We start from the raw sequence: 15,169 nt of genomic DNA, 5'->3' as shown, positions 1-15,169 counted from the left end.
GCATCATTGCAGTTGCAGCCTCCTGTGTTAGTTCGACGTACGACAAGACGATTCGTGCCCTGGTTGTTGCTTGCGTCTTCGTCTCTAAAAGAAGAAGAAGTTGCGATATCACACATGCTAATTTCTTACTTCTTTTCTCGATGATATGATCGCTTCGCGCACTGTTTGCTGAAAAACGTGTTTTTCTAGCTTTCTTTCTTTCGGTCACATATGCAGATATGATGGGCTTGCCACTGTTTGCTGAAAAACATGTTTCATGGAGAAGGAATCACGATAGGTTGCTTATCTTTCTAAGATAAGAGGTCACACGTTCGATGGAGGACCACTTCGACAAGAGAGGGTTGCAGTTAAAATGAAAAGGAAAGGAACAAGGTCCCTGTCGCCAAGGGCAAATTACACGGTTTCTGAACAATCGCGCACATCTTGAACATGCATGATTGTTCACATTAACCACTTCTCTGAGTGAGACCATCCGAAAAGGAAAAAAAAATATATATTCATGTTAATGCACTGCAAGTACATAAGGATCCCATAACCTTATTTATTTTTCTAGTTCTAAGATTATTGGCTGTGTCCAACGGCAGAAACCGGAGATACCGAAGATGTGATCCATTTTCAATTATCCAAAAAAAAAAAAAAGTAAGTACATAAGAAGCTCTTGGACGTTTCATGGAGCAAGAGAGACTGAGAGAGTAGGCCTACAATACAATAGAATACAAGGAGAAAAGGAAGAGAAATCAAAGAGTAGTTGGTGATTGAAACTTGCTGGAGTGGTTCTCTGTTGGCCCAATCCAACGCACCTTCAAAAGGTGGCGGAATATAGTTAGTTGTATACTGTGTTCCAACTTGCAAGTACATTTTGCTAACCTCAGATATGGGTGTTCATCAGGACCTACTAGCAGCTAATCAGATAATCCCATCTTCGTTACGCCTTTCCAAGAGGCTGTACTGCCCTGATTACGACATTGAACCAGAACCAATTAGACTCCAACGAATCACAATATGGAGAGGATAATGATTGCATCGAGCTACTTCAGGTGCCCTGTACTGTAATTCGGTTGATTTACAACTAACTGATTAGCTTCTATAGTTCTAGTAACTAGTCCTAGTGAATTTGCACGCATCTGCTTTTCAGGCATGAATAGCCTATGTGGCTATGTCAATGCAAGGGAGACAAGTTTTGTGTCGTTTCTTTAGGGCCGAGTTTAGATCCAAAATTTTTATTCAAACTTACAACTTTTTCATCACATCAAAACTTTTCTACACACACAAACTTCCAACTTTTCCGTCACATCATTCCAATTTCAATCAAACTTCCAATTTTGACATGAACTAAACATACCCTAGATATGGTATGACTGAAGTCTGAACTCCAGGATTGAATAGCCTCTGTCAATATAAAGGAGACAAGTTTTATCTTGTCTGTGTGTTTTTTAAATATAAGTATGACTGAAGTCTGAACTTAACTTCAGGATACGTTTTCAGCAAGCCTGCAACATTATGTCTGTAATGAATGATGGAGAGTTGGAAACTAATTGCGATAGGATCATCATAAGCGAGTTGACATAGTCCACAAAAGAGAAGTGGAGCCCATACATACGAATGAATTACGTCAACCTGAAGCATGGCACCAGTGGAATAAACAGTATAGCAATGAAGCTCCATGACGATAACTCAACTCAATACATTGGCGTCATAAATCTTGCATGAACAGTTGACATAGATCAGTACAAAGTTGCCGCGTTGGCATAGACGCATAGTAGCAAGACTGGCTCGATTCTGAGCCTAGTCTACCAGAACTATCAGAGAAGTGCAACAGTGCAAGAAACAACACCAGCTGGAATAGGACATTGCACCAGAAATTTTCCAGCTTCCTTAGCATATTCCAACTTGGATGCAATGAGCATCATGAGTTGGCCAATGTTGTTAAGCCCTAGCATGGTATACATAAGAGCTCCAGCTCCAAGTTGACTCAGCAAAAACAAAAACAGGAGGCCGTGAACTTATCAATGGTACATTGCGGATGGTCAGTGTTTGCCATCTTCGCTCCTACAAAGCCAATGAATAAATATATACAGCATTCAGCAAATGAGCCACTCCGAGGTCTGCGAGCCAGTTTCACCATTCTGCATCCTACTATCTCTAAAATTTGGCTAGGTTTGATGGTTCATGAACTGGTGATGCAAGTGGTACAAATGGAATGATATTGATGATCATCAACACTCTGCTGCAGTAGTGTTATGACTTATGAGCCAAGTGTTATTAGATTACCACATCTCAGTGTCACCGGATGTAGCTCCTAACAAATGATGTGGCCCCGATGCTACTTAGGCTGTCAGAACTCTGTAATTGAAGGACCAATTATTATTTAGAAGCTATATATGAAAGTGAAATTTCATTCAAATTGAAATAAGGACCAATTATACTATTTTTAAAAAAGGTACCTGGGACTTGGGAGATGGAAACACGTTCCAAAACCGAAGCGTTTCATCACCAGCGCCAGTTACTATAGTCTGTTGACATAAAATGTCAAAAACACAGCTATGCCAAAATATTCTAGATACAATAAACAGAATTCAGTAGATTCAAAGACTCAAGAGATAACTTCACCTGTCCATCTGGGGAGATGGCTAAATATAATACCCTATATGTATGGCCTGTCAATGTGGCGAGCTACAAAGGAGAAATCGAGCACAATTAATACAAGAAAAAGGTAAAGCGTACTGAGTTAAGAATAAGCTTGCAAGCATACCTTTGACATTGTTGGGTATCGCCAAACAATTATCTGATTTTGAGAATATCCATGAGTGCTAACAAGCTCATTAACATTCTTTGACCATACAAGATTACAGACCTATTCAAGATTCACTTAGCGTCCTCAGTACATACCAAAAAACAATATGCTTAACTCTACAGTCTTAATGACATGGCATTTCTGTGAAGGTTTCAGATATGAAAACAAGAAACAGAACTTCACTATTGAAAATAGAGCTCAGCCTACATTTCTTACTTTTCGGAACTGACATGACTAAAGAAATGTTCAATTTTTTAAGTGCGTCCAAAGATTGAGAGAGTTATCATGCTTATTTCAATATACCATATACCACGGTATTTAATATGGTACTATAAATAGAATAAACAAGAGTTCATTAAAGTTCAGAACTATAAACATGGGCTGCACAATCACTAAAGAAATTAGATGTGTAGCAAAATACCTGACTGCCTGTGTCGACGCAATTTAAGTGCATATTCGTGGTGGTATTCCAAAATCGTATGCATCTATCTGCAGTTCCTCCACCAGATGCAAGCAGCCCATGAAGATGAGGTGACCACGCAATAGCTTTGACAGCTGCTGTATGCTCAGTATACTTCAGTACTGGGTGCGCCGAGTGTTGATTCCATACATAAAGCTGGAAAAGAGACATTGATATGGACATAAGAAATTGCAACCTTGAATTCCATGTAATACCAATGATCCAATCAAGAAACAATTCATGGATGCATTCTTACTCTGTTGTCATTACCACCAGATGCAAGCTGACGGTTATCATAAGACCACTTGAGCCCACAGACCTGAAAGGTGTTTGGAAACAGAATATGCATATTATAAGAATATATCAAAAGGGAGCACAATAGGATAATCCAAGAATCTGACATGTCGGAAAATTCATAATGATGTATAAAATAGATCACCTCCGATTTATGCCCAGCAAGTCTACTAATATAATCATCCTGGGCACGGATATCATGGTGAAGGATGCTCTTGTCACGACTGCCTGACGAAAGCAATGATGAATTCCATGCAAGAGCACCTACTCGCATCCGATGGCTTTCCATGGTTCTTATTCTCTTACAACGAGTGGCATCCCATACCTAAATAAGATAAAATCCAAGGTGACAGTCAGACACCAAATTGAAATTGTAGCATTGCATACCAATTTCAGAGCTCAACAGGATTAATCGATAATCATCAAATACTACAGCACATTTGTAAACAGAGATTACAATGGACCAAATTCATTCTTTGGAGTAAAAATGAAAGTCATTCAGTTTAGTCATAAAACTCTACTGCGTCTATCATATATTATTTGTGCGAAAAATTAGGTCCACTGTTAATAGTATTGCAATTTTTCTGATCTTTCCATAAGTGAGTTGTATACTTCTCAATGTTTCCATTGACACTCTAGATAAAGATTAAGCTAAGGCATCGTTCCAAATTTTGGTGGATCATGACTATGTTATCTGATCATTTCAGAAAGGGGCATACGTCTAACCTGAACTTTGCCTTGGTTTGTCCCTACAGCAAGGTGAGTGCCACGCTGTGCCCAACCCACTGAACAGACATTGTCATCCACCCCCAAATCACATAGCTTGGTGACCTGCACAGCAATAAACTTCTTTACAAACCCTCTTCAAGTACCCAAACAAGAATGCGCATGGATGGCCGCAGTTGGCTCACCTTGCTGCTGCATGCATTCCATAAGTAGACACAATTCCCCAATCCAACTGCAAGGATATTATGCGAAGACCAATCCACAAGGTTCAGGTAGAAGTCATCCTGCAATGCGGGAGCATCCAGCACCTAAGAGCAATAGAAGGAAAATTCATGTGAGATTTTGAGTAATAAGCTTTCATATCAGTCTCTTTATGCATGACAAATAACACAGGATTCTTGGTACAGAGCAGATGAATAATAAAGACCATGTTTTTCTCAATTCAAAGAAACATCAATCAAGAAACAGACCATATCAATTGAAAGAAACTATGAAATCGAAGGCGAACACTTCTCACCTTATAAGGTGACCTAGGGATCTTCCTGGGGCCAGTGCCCCTCGTCGTGAACACCCCGGGGAAGAGCACGCCCTCGTCGTCCCCGTCGGAGAAAAGGGCGCGCTTAGCATTCCGGGGCACCTCCGCCTTGAACCTGAATATGTTGCCGGTGGCGGGTGAGCCCACGGGCGACGCCCCGGCGGAGGAGGAGGAGGAGCACGCGGACGCCGACGACGCCACCCGGTCGGGCGTGGTGGGGCCGAAGAGCGCGGCGCGGAGGAGCGCGCAGTAGGGCGACGAGGCCGGGGTAGATCCGGAGGGGGGCGGCGCGCCGGGGGAGGCGGCGGCGGCGGCGGCGTCGTGGTGGGACGGCGACGGGGCGAGGTCGAAGAGCGCGAGGTTGGATCCGGCGCGGCTGGGGATGAAGCGGTCGCTGTAGACCGTCCGCGAGGCCGGCGTGGGCGCGGAGGAGGACGGGGAGGGGTGCGGCGCCGCGGAGGAGACGCGGGAGGACGGCGCGGCGGCGAGGCGCGACGACGGGGTGGACGCCGGGGTGGGCGGCTTGGAGGACGCGGAGTTCTCCATCGGCGACCGCGGCGGCGGCGGCGGCAGGTGGTGGTGGTGGTGATCCATGGGTGGGGGCGAGAGATTTGGGGATCGGGAGTTGGAGGGGAGGAGAGGAGAGGAAGGTGGGTGATGCAGTTGCTGTCGTTCGCGCCCCCGCGCTTTCTCTCTCTCTATCCCTTCGCGGGCTTTTTTTTTTCTCTCTCTCTCTTTTGCCTATTTTACTGCCTTTTTTTACTCGACTTTTTGCTTCGTCTTGTTGGTGTTGCCGCTCTTTTTTTGTTCGCTTCTTCCGGTTTGGGCCATATACATAAATAAATAAATAAATAAAATAAATGAGTAAATTGCCATTTCGTCCACCTTTTATTACCTAAATTTTAATTTGGACCACCTTTAAACCTATCTTTTCAATTTAGACCGGGTAAATTTACCATTGTTGTGATTTGGACTACCGTGACAACTTTTCTCGTCATATTTAACTTCTCTTTCAGCAAACATATGAACCATATATAGAGGAGATCGACTGTATACTAGAGCTGATGTGTTTAAGGTTGTTGATTGCACGAGAAAAAAATCATTCGTGGTGGTTCAAATCACAACAATGGCAAATTTATCCGGTCCAAAGTAAAAAGATATGTTTAAGAATGGTCCAAAATGAAATATAGGTATAAAGTGAAATATAGGTAATAAAATATGGCCCAAAGCATAATTCACTCTAAATGAGTAAATGCTCACGCTCAGCCGCTCAGGATGATGTAAACCGAAACCGATCCCGTCTTTTAGTACTAATCCGACGCTAAGCATATACATGTCTCTCTCGAATCTCGATCAGGTTGTGTTTAGGACACCACCTGTGACGTGTGTGATCAACATAAAATCGATGTTATATGAATTTGATATGTTTTTTTCTTCAAACATTTCAAGTGAAGGAAATAATGTACTGGACTACCTCGCAAAAGCAAATTAGACGGCAGATCCTTGGACCAGCACGGCTGATTTTATGTCATCGTTAGGGGAAAAAAAAAACAACTTACTACTCCAGATGGTGTTTAAAGTGTACGACGATGTGTATCGTAATAGTCGCCCAGTGACAGGGATCGCGGCATCCAGCTACGACGATGCTGCCAGCAACAGCAGAAGATACCTTCAAGATTTTCTTTCTCGCTCGGGCCGTCCGAAGCCGGCCAAATTGTGAAGATTAACATGATAGAGCTGGAAAACGAACAAGCAACGACATGGTTGCTGCACGCTGCAAGTCTCAGGATTGATTGCCGTGGATGGCGATGGAGAGGGGAGGACAGGTTCAAATCATTTTAAGATACATGTGTTAACGTGTGAGGCAATATATAGAAGAGTAAAATTCATGTACCAGTGATTGTAATGGCGAAATTATCTCAAATCGAGCATCTAACGGGGTAGTTAAAATCGGGCACCCCCACGCCGTGCTTCCCGCGCGCGCCGCCCCCACCACGTGTCCTGCACCGCTCCCGCTATGTGTCCCCACCACGCACGTCGTTGCAACAAATCACCTACATATTACGGAAACCCCCTATTAAGGGAATTTGTTTCATTTTTTGTTCCACTAAAATGTTTCACCTAATGTACTCATAATATTTCACTATGTATGAATCAAATGTTACAGTGAGTTGAAATATTCTTTCGCAACAAATCACCAGTATATTATGTAAACCCTCTGTTAAGGAAATCCGTTTCATTTTTTTTCCACAAAAAAGTTTCATCTAGTGTACTCATAATGTTTTACTATGTATAGATCAAATGTTACAGTGAATTGAAATATTTTTTCGCTATTTGCTGAAACATTGTTTTTATATAGGGTGAAACAACGCTCGATTTTTTAGAAATCGTTGTTTCATACGTTGTATCAAAATGTTTAATGAGGTGATTTAGTTGTGTTACAGCTTTTTAAAAGACTGAAACATTTTCGATATATTTAGTTAAACATGTTCGATCTACTTGATGAAACAGAGCCTGATTGAAAAAAAAAATCGGACACCCGATTTATGATTTATAGGCGCCTCGTTGTAATGTTAGTGCTCGGGGAGGGCACGAGTCCGACCTGGATTAGTGTGGCTGGACGTGGACGCGATGCTGCTTGAGAACCTGGGCCCAAACCGATGCTCTTATCTCAATCCTACTATTATAAGGAGCACCTCGTTTTAATTTGAGCTGGTCGATTCCTTCCCGTGCTGAAATGATCGAGAAAAGGACGTTCCCGATCCGTGTCCTCCCAGCTTGTCGAGTTCATCGTTTCCATTCGGGACAGAGAGAGAAAACTCGAATCATCATCCAGCGGTTAGCCAGCTATCTCCGAGAAATGAACAAATGGCAATCAATCAATCATGCTCCTCCAGCAAGCCGTTCCACGGATGCCAATTGCACACCTGACAGGCAGGCTACGTACGTACAGGAAAACGACGTTCCTTTGCGTAATCTGATCAATATCCAGGAACAGATCACACACAGATCTCCGATTTTAATCTGATCAGGCGCGTTTCAGCTGTTCAGATTGGGCCAAAGCTCAGTTGCAACTATCAACTAGTGGTAGGAGCAAGTAGTAGTTGGGTTAACCAAACACAGGAGAATCATTCCAGTTAATTAGAAGCACCAAGCACGGCACAAAGCCAACAGGGTCTGAAATCTGAACTTCACAACCGGGCAATGTCTCCTCCATTGCAAGAACACAGGGCCCCGCAGCGGCCAGAAAATCAGAGACATGTTCTTGTCATAATGAGATATCACGGGCATCTTATTTACTGACCACATGTTCTTGCCAGGACGGGAAGTGAATGAATGCGTCGACAAACAAGACCTGAAACAAACAAAATCCTTGTCCATGTAGTGATGAGCTCAGCGACTGCCTTTTTTCTATATCATGAGATGGACAGTATTATGAGCATAGTTACCCCTCCCAGGGCACCACAAAAGATGCATAAAACCAACCAGAAAACATCAAGCAGTGGACAGCAGACAGCATCAAGCATTGACAGCAGGCGTGCGTGCCTCAGGGAGACGTTAAAATGCATTGGAGAAGGCATTCCCTGCAAACAAGTACTGTGAAAAGCATATACTCTAGTTAAAGAACGTCTATTCAGATGGGATATAATACTCTAAAAGATTAGGTTTAGTTCTGAGCTCAACAATTACTAACTTTAGGCCCTCGACATCAAACTCAATGAGACAACATTCCAACATCAGTCGCCACTGCTATGACCAGATAGTTATATTTGACAGAGATTTCTGAGAAGTGTTTATAAGGTCGATATTAAGTAGCACCAAGTATTTGTCACACGGTGAATTACATTCTACATAGAGATTGATGCAAGAAACAACACTTTCAGTAGAAACTTAATACGGATATATAACCGTAACAAAACTGAGGGAGCAAAAGCATAACACCGAGGCTCGCTCATGCTCAAAGTTTACTATCTAGTAGCCTTCAGCCCCTGTTACTGACAGCATATGATATCTTGATAGGTCGGCCGCGCAGTTCAGATTGATTCATTCCTACAGCCTTCTCAAGCGACTCGTCGTCCTCAAAATCAACATGACAAAAACCACGAGAATCACCTGTTCTCTTGTTGATAGCAAACCTTATCGATGAAATCTTCAGTGACTTGAAGAAGTCCCTTAAGTCTGTTTCTGTAACATCCCATTTGAGATTGCCAACATATGCTGACAGACACCCATCAGCCTTCTTAGGATCAGTTTGGAACTCCACAGTCCTTTTCCTCTTCGAGCCAGCAGCCAACCTGCATCTTTCAACTCTCATAAACCTGTTGCCACTGTAAACACAATGCATATATCAGTGTAGAGCAAATGCTCCATGGCGTGCTTCCATGAGTTGAAGAGAAATAGCCACTCCTCATCCTTACATTTTGAATCCGTCAAGCTCAAGAGACTTCATTGCCACCTCGTTTGACTGAAATGGCACAGTAGAACAAAATCAGTCTATCAAATCAAACTAAAAGTAACCAACTTTTTGTGATTTGGCAAGTATGTTCCATGACAAATGAAAATTACAAATATAGTATGAAAAGGAATTCCACTGTTAAAAATTTTATTTCTTTATCAGCCTTCCATCGATCCAACAAAGTCATGACATACAGTATTGTTCCATGCACAGACATCCAAGGATTGTAGTATAAGATTAGGAATACAACTATAGAAGGCTTTTAATATGATACATACACCAGTAGAACGACATTTCTCAATACCAGTGAAACGACAATCAGAGCAATGTAACAATAATCGGATAGGTGCAGACCATAAGACTATAACAGCAACTTCCTCTGTAGCAACTAGCAAGTCATAACACCAAGTTGATTCAGAATTTCAGGTAGAGGATGAAGCGGCCATGGCTGCAAATGAGCATTCGGCCAACCATTTGTTACCTCCAAAGTCCAGGACAACTTAAGACAAATAGTAGTACAATCATACGGATGCTGAAATTATTTGGTGCAACATCAAGATGGAAATAAAATGGAGCATAATAGAAGTGTTAATTCGACAGTTACCTCGAAGGAGACGAACGCGAGGCCGCGGAAGTTGCCGGAGTCCGGGAAGCGAGAGAGCTGGAGCGACCGGAGGGGACCGAACCGCTCGAAGAGCTCCCGGATCTCCGCCTCGGTGGTGGTGTACGGCAGGCCGCTGGCCACCACCTTGCCGGTTTCATAGATCCCCGCCTCCTCCTCCTCCTCCTCCGCCGCCGCCGCCGCAGCGGGCGCTGGGACAGGCTCCGGCTCTGGCTCAGGCTCCGGCTCAACCGCCGGGCGATCGCCGGCGTCGATGATAGGCTGGCCCCACTTGTCCTTCCTGGGCTTCTTCCTCTTCTTGCTGTTCCCGGTGCTGGGTTTGGTTCGCGGAGTCTGCTCCTCAGCTGCCATGGCCGCCGCCTAAACCCTAATCCTTCCTCCCGGCTTTGCCTACGCGCCGCCGCCGTGGGTTATGCGGCAACACCAGCAGAACAGCACGGCAGAAGATCAGGACCGTCTATCCACTTGGGACATGGCCACCATAACAAATGTGTTGCAATTGCCTTTTTTTTTTTTTAAAGAAAAAGAAACATAGTATAAACACGAACGCTAATGACCTACACGCATTTAAGAAAATCTTACTCTATAAAACTGAACAATCTTATTATAAAACTCTTTACGATAAAGTTTTCAACCGCTTGATTTAACTGGATGAGAGTCGTAAAAAATTTAGATTTTTTAGAGTTCAGTAAGAAAATTTGTGTATAGCCTTTTCCTCTATTTTTTTGAGCGGACAATCGTCCCATTCTACTTAAATCCTTGTGCAAAGAAATATCAAACGTATAGTCAATGTATACACAAAATTAGTGTATATGCTGCATAATAAATATTACATCCGTCCCGCAATATAGCAACTAAGATCGGATGGGATGAAGTGTATATGCTGCATAATAAATACTACATCTGTCTTAGAATATAGCAACCAAGGATCGGATAGGACGTATCCAGATTCGTAGTATTAGGATATGTCCCATATAATTTTAGATTGCTATATTCTGGAATGAATAGAGTAAGAGTAAACGGCAGCTCTTTACAAAACATAAACCTTGCTATTGTGCAAGGCACTAGCAGTACCAAACTAAAGATATCATCATTGTGCTGAATCATCTGGTAATTGTACAAGTCACTGGTCTGATCACAATTTCACATCGTAATTGACTAGGAACAAAAGATTAGCTTCCCAGCTTTGTAGTTGTACAAGGTAATTATGCGTCGTCCGTAGTTGAAGTCCATCGTTATTGTCTGAAAACCCAGCGCTAGTACGTATCGGTAACTTAACGCTATTGCTGCCAGAGATATACCGGCGATAGCATAGCTGCCAGAGAATGTTCAGGTTACAGAAAATCCCAGCAGAGCAAGTCAATATTAAGGTTAGAGAAATTCTGAGCAAAGCAGGTGCACTGTGTACTTACGCCTCCGACGTTTACATTATTTTCACCTCTGTATAGCCGACAGATCCGGATCAAAACAGAAAAAAATGCAGAAAATATGTAAGTTGCCACATCTTTTTGCAAACTAATATGTTTCGTCGAATTTAATCTGGGTTTTCATATAGACTAGCACAGAAATAGCAATACTCTTGAGATTGCCTGCCAAACCAATGTTTGACATTATCCCATAAAGCAAGCACTCAAACGGTTGAAAAATCACAGTTATCTTAACCGTTTACATCCAAGACGGATCTCACAAGACATTAGTCCACAACGATGATAATACTTCTCAAACTCCGAAAGCACCCTTTTTCCAGGTCATATTTTGGTCTAATCCATATTTGCAGAGGCACTCATTTTAGATCTAGCAAGAACTAAGCGAATGTGCAGCATGGGTCCCTATGCCAATATTCTCAGACAATCGGAGGATACTGCTTGGCCTGCAGCCGAACACGCCTCTTGTATTCCGTAGGATCCTGCAAACCCAAAGAGCACATTAAAACTACAAAGCTTGAATATCTTAGCATTATTGATTTATAGTAAAAATTAGCAGAACCCTGATTGGTCACTTTTTACTGATGGCTAACCTGGATAAAAAGATGGTAACCATCGGTCTGAGCAGGATCAGCAGGATTAGGCTGATCAAGCAAGTCCTGGATTCCAACAAGAATTTGCTTGACGGTAATAGCAGGTCTCCAACCCTGAAAGCAGAAAATCAGAACAGTTATAAATGATATCTAAATTGGGATTGCTAAAAACCTAATAAATGCTCGTAAAGCTTACGCTGTCTTCATTAAGAATTGAAAGGCAGACTGTCCCTGAAGGATAGACATTTGGGTGGAAGAAACCCTGTGGGAACTTGCACTTGGGAGGTTTGCTAGGGTAATCCTCACTGAAATGAAGAGTGAGAGGAAAGTATCCACCTTCCCAATCAGTCTGCCAAAAGAGAGAGAGAGAGAGAGAGAGAGAGAGAGAGAGATGTGCATTAGTTATAGGCTTCTAGCTGCAATGCCTTTTTACAAACACTTCTCTACATGAACAGAGAAGCAATATAAGAATGTAGTTTTGTAAAGTATGACAAGCTTGAGAAAGTAACATATAAGCTGACCATGTGCAAGAATTCAAAGCATAACATCAATCAACACGTTAGAAATATAGAAGACTGATGAAGTAAAAGCAAACAATTTTGTTTGTTAACAGAAAAAATAAGTCTTTTCAGGAAAAAAATATATATTACTGTGTTACACCACCAAGGACATGTTTCAAAGGATTCTGAGTATTAAAAAAAGCTGTAACACGTAAATATGGACATGTTTCAAAGTCTTAATTTATATTTGCTTCAGATAGAAGGAACATTAATATATCCTAAATCACACCAAAGCACCTACAAATGGCAGGACAGCCTAGGTTGCCAGGAACTTACTGGGTTTCATATATTTTCTAAAACACTAAGATAATGTTACCAGACAGTGGTAATACATGTAAAGATATGAAAATCTCTGGATGGTGATGTTTTGTAAGAGATCGTGTTAGCTTGAATAATGTGAAACTTGGCTCACATCGCAACTAATGTGCAGAGCAAGGCCTGAGGGTGTGCTAACAAGTTCAAAATGTTATTACCCCTGCCCTTTTATGTGATGTTTTAGGATTTTGATTTTGTTCTTCAGTAGATGATGTTTTAGATTTTTTAGGCAACATTTTTCCAATATCACCGGTCACCGCTACCCTAAAAAGGGGAGCTATAAGGCCAAACTTTGGATTAATTCAAGAGAGCGTTTGGTGTATCTAATTGAAATCTAAGGAAGCCATAATATTTTGATCGGAGATTCGCATGGCCTAGCGTTCGCTCACATCCACTCGTGGCAAACTGGTGCTTGCACTAATCAATGCCAATGCACTCTTGTGGGTCATTGGATTAGAATGCATGAACATTTATTATTATCATTATTTATGGAGCATGAGCTATTAGTAATACTAATGAAGGGGCAATTTTTTTCTATTTTCCTCAGCAGTTAAACTGTGCTGTTCTCTGTGCCCAACATTAAAGCGTCATCCTTTAGTGTACGGAGGTAGTACTACGCATGCCACTTTTAAAAGGCTAGATAAATGTCAGCAATTCCTGCTCAAATGCTCTCTAGTTTGTTCAAACTTCTTCCAGACCAAACTGAGCCAACAAGAAATCGAGCTATTCTATCTCAAGGACTCCTAACTTGGTCAAACTCCTGAAGGAGAGACTGCACATGGTCCCTCATGCACGCACATGACACACGCAATCACTATTCCTCTTTGTTGTCTTTTGTCAAAGCTGCATCTGACCATAAAAGAGAACCCGCAACAAATATGAAATAGTGTTAATCCAGACCTACTGAGTAGTATTATCTTTTTCATGACATTCTACTCGCTTATTTGGCCTAGTAAATGATAAGAACTTGCAGAAGCCCACGTGTATAATTCAACCGAATTTATGTGTGCACTTGATTTTAATGCCCAGTCCATCTTTTTATATATCATTCGGGGCAATACTCCCTTCATCCTATGGTAGTTGCTGTCTTGCTGAAATGAAGACTGGTTTCACCCTTTTATATATCATTTGAGGCAATACTCCCTTCTACCTACGGTTTGCAGTAGTTGCTGAAATGAAGACTGGTTTTAAAGCATGTAAGCACATCATGCAAAAGCTTGGTGACTGACAGTGAACCAGAACTCAACTTCGATCTATGGTGAAAACAGTTTGGCTAGCCCTAAAAAAAAGACAGTCTTTTCGCGGCACAAAAGCACCACACCTCAAACCCAGGCCATGGCAACAAATGTACTACAGCACAATCCCTAATTCCGATCTCCCAAAACAAGAGGGAGATGGCACTGAAATAATCTCCGCCTGAAGAGATCCATCTGATAACACAGTGGATAGCTAACGGGATAACCATCGAAACCATCCTGGTTCAGAATCGGACGAGAACCAGAGAGGCCTCTCGAATTTCAAGTTGTACTCTTACTATTAAATTCAGTGTAGCATTCAGGGCGATGCTTACCCCTTGCTTGCCGGGGATTGTGCAGTGCCAGATCATGAGGTTGACCGTCCCGTCGGCCAACGTCTCCGGCTTGGCGACGAAACCCTACGGAACCAAATCAGAACACAGATCAGGGGGATCAAGCCCCGCGGCGCGACATGTAAAAGGGATTAAAAAAAAAAAAAAGAGGGGAGGCGTTGAGATCGAGAGGCACCGACGTGTGGGTGGTTCTTCCGCCACGCCTTCCGCTCCTCCGCGAGGCGGCCGCGCGCGATTCCCCCCGACATGGCTGCGGCGGCGTCTCCTCCTTCCTCCGGCGGTGGGGGTTTGGGTGGGGTGGGGTGGCGCAAGTCAAGAAGAGGGGAGGGCCGGTCGCTCACTTTAACTCCGCCTTGCGGGCCCACCTGTCAGCCAATTTGGGCCCCACGACGTGCCATCACACTGCGGGGTGGGGACCGCAAAAGGCTCGGGGTCGGGGGGGTCGCTCCCTTCCTTCGCGGGTAAGGTTGGGCGCGCCGGGCCCACTCGGCAGTGACACAGCGAGCTGCTTTTAGTGGTGGTAGTAGTAGCGAAATTGTTTTTTTTCTTTCGTCGTTTGGGGCATCTGATTCGTAGCGTGAGCCGTCGTCCGATGGGCGGTCGCTGTCGCGCGGGTCAACGTTGGAGTAGTGTGGTACAGCTGGATGGATGACCCGACCGAAAGGGGCCAAAGGGGGCCGGGCCAGAATCCGGTTCGCCTTCCGCGTCCTTTTCTAGGCTTGCAAATGGCCCGGGAATGGAATGGGATGCTCCTCCTCGATCAACTTCAACTTTGGTCTGGCCCAGAAAGCGATCCAAAGGC

The 15,169-nt window shown here is 43.2% G+C and overlaps 3 protein-coding genes across 4 annotated transcripts; all 3 read right to left on the bottom strand.

Annotated features, from left to right (window-relative positions):
• Nucleotides 1-1,850: 1,850 nt before the first annotated feature.
• LOC127768352 (protein FIZZY-RELATED 2-like) lies at nucleotides 1,851-5,520 on the bottom strand. 2 transcript variants are annotated; one of them, XM_052293908.1, is made up of 11 exons: nucleotides 4,792-5,520; nucleotides 4,460-4,582; nucleotides 4,275-4,379; nucleotides 3,694-3,873; nucleotides 3,511-3,573; nucleotides 3,216-3,410; nucleotides 2,753-2,854; nucleotides 2,611-2,673; nucleotides 2,445-2,513; nucleotides 2,272-2,343; nucleotides 1,851-2,049 (listed from the first exon to the last, which is right to left on the bottom strand). In XM_052293908.1, exons 1-10 carry the CDS (start codon nucleotides 5,401-5,403, stop codon nucleotides 2,284-2,286), a joined length of 1,572 nt encoding a protein of 523 aa, XP_052149868.1. In that variant the 5' UTR covers nucleotides 5,404-5,520; the 3' UTR covers nucleotides 1,851-2,049; nucleotides 2,272-2,283. The 2 variants fall into 2 exon arrangements, with proteins under 2 accessions (XP_052149868.1, XP_052149867.1); XM_052293907.1 differs by having other exon boundaries at nucleotides 1,851-2,343; nucleotides 4,792-5,519.
• A 3,026-nt stretch (nucleotides 5,521-8,546) lies between these two features.
• Nucleotides 8,547-10,338, bottom strand: LOC127765751 (phragmoplastin interacting protein 1-like). The gene is made up of 3 exons (XM_052290698.1): nucleotides 9,870-10,338; nucleotides 9,228-9,274; nucleotides 8,547-9,137 (listed from the first exon to the last, which is right to left on the bottom strand). The coding sequence occupies exons 1-3, from the start codon at nucleotides 10,236-10,238 to the stop codon at nucleotides 8,792-8,794; spliced, it is 762 nt and encodes a 253-aa protein (XP_052146658.1). The 5' UTR covers nucleotides 10,239-10,338; the 3' UTR covers nucleotides 8,547-8,791.
• A 1,054-nt stretch (nucleotides 10,339-11,392) lies between these two features.
• Nucleotides 11,393-14,693, bottom strand: LOC127768189 (SUMO-conjugating enzyme SCE1). Its single transcript, XM_052293727.1, has 5 exons — nucleotides 14,547-14,693; nucleotides 14,350-14,433; nucleotides 12,101-12,253; nucleotides 11,905-12,018; nucleotides 11,393-11,793 (listed from the first exon to the last, which is right to left on the bottom strand). Exons 1-5 carry the CDS (start codon nucleotides 14,613-14,615, stop codon nucleotides 11,731-11,733), a joined length of 483 nt encoding a protein of 160 aa, XP_052149687.1. The 5' UTR covers nucleotides 14,616-14,693; the 3' UTR covers nucleotides 11,393-11,730.
• Nucleotides 14,694-15,169: the final 476 nt, after the last annotated feature.

Source organism: Oryza glaberrima, chromosome 3 (assembly GCF_000147395.1).
Source record: "Oryza glaberrima chromosome 3, OglaRS2, whole genome shotgun sequence".
NCBI lineage: Eukaryota > Viridiplantae > Streptophyta > Magnoliopsida > Poales > Poaceae > Oryza > Oryza glaberrima.
Note: the sequence above shows the minus strand (reverse complement) of the source record. Positions and strands in the feature narration are given on the sequence as shown.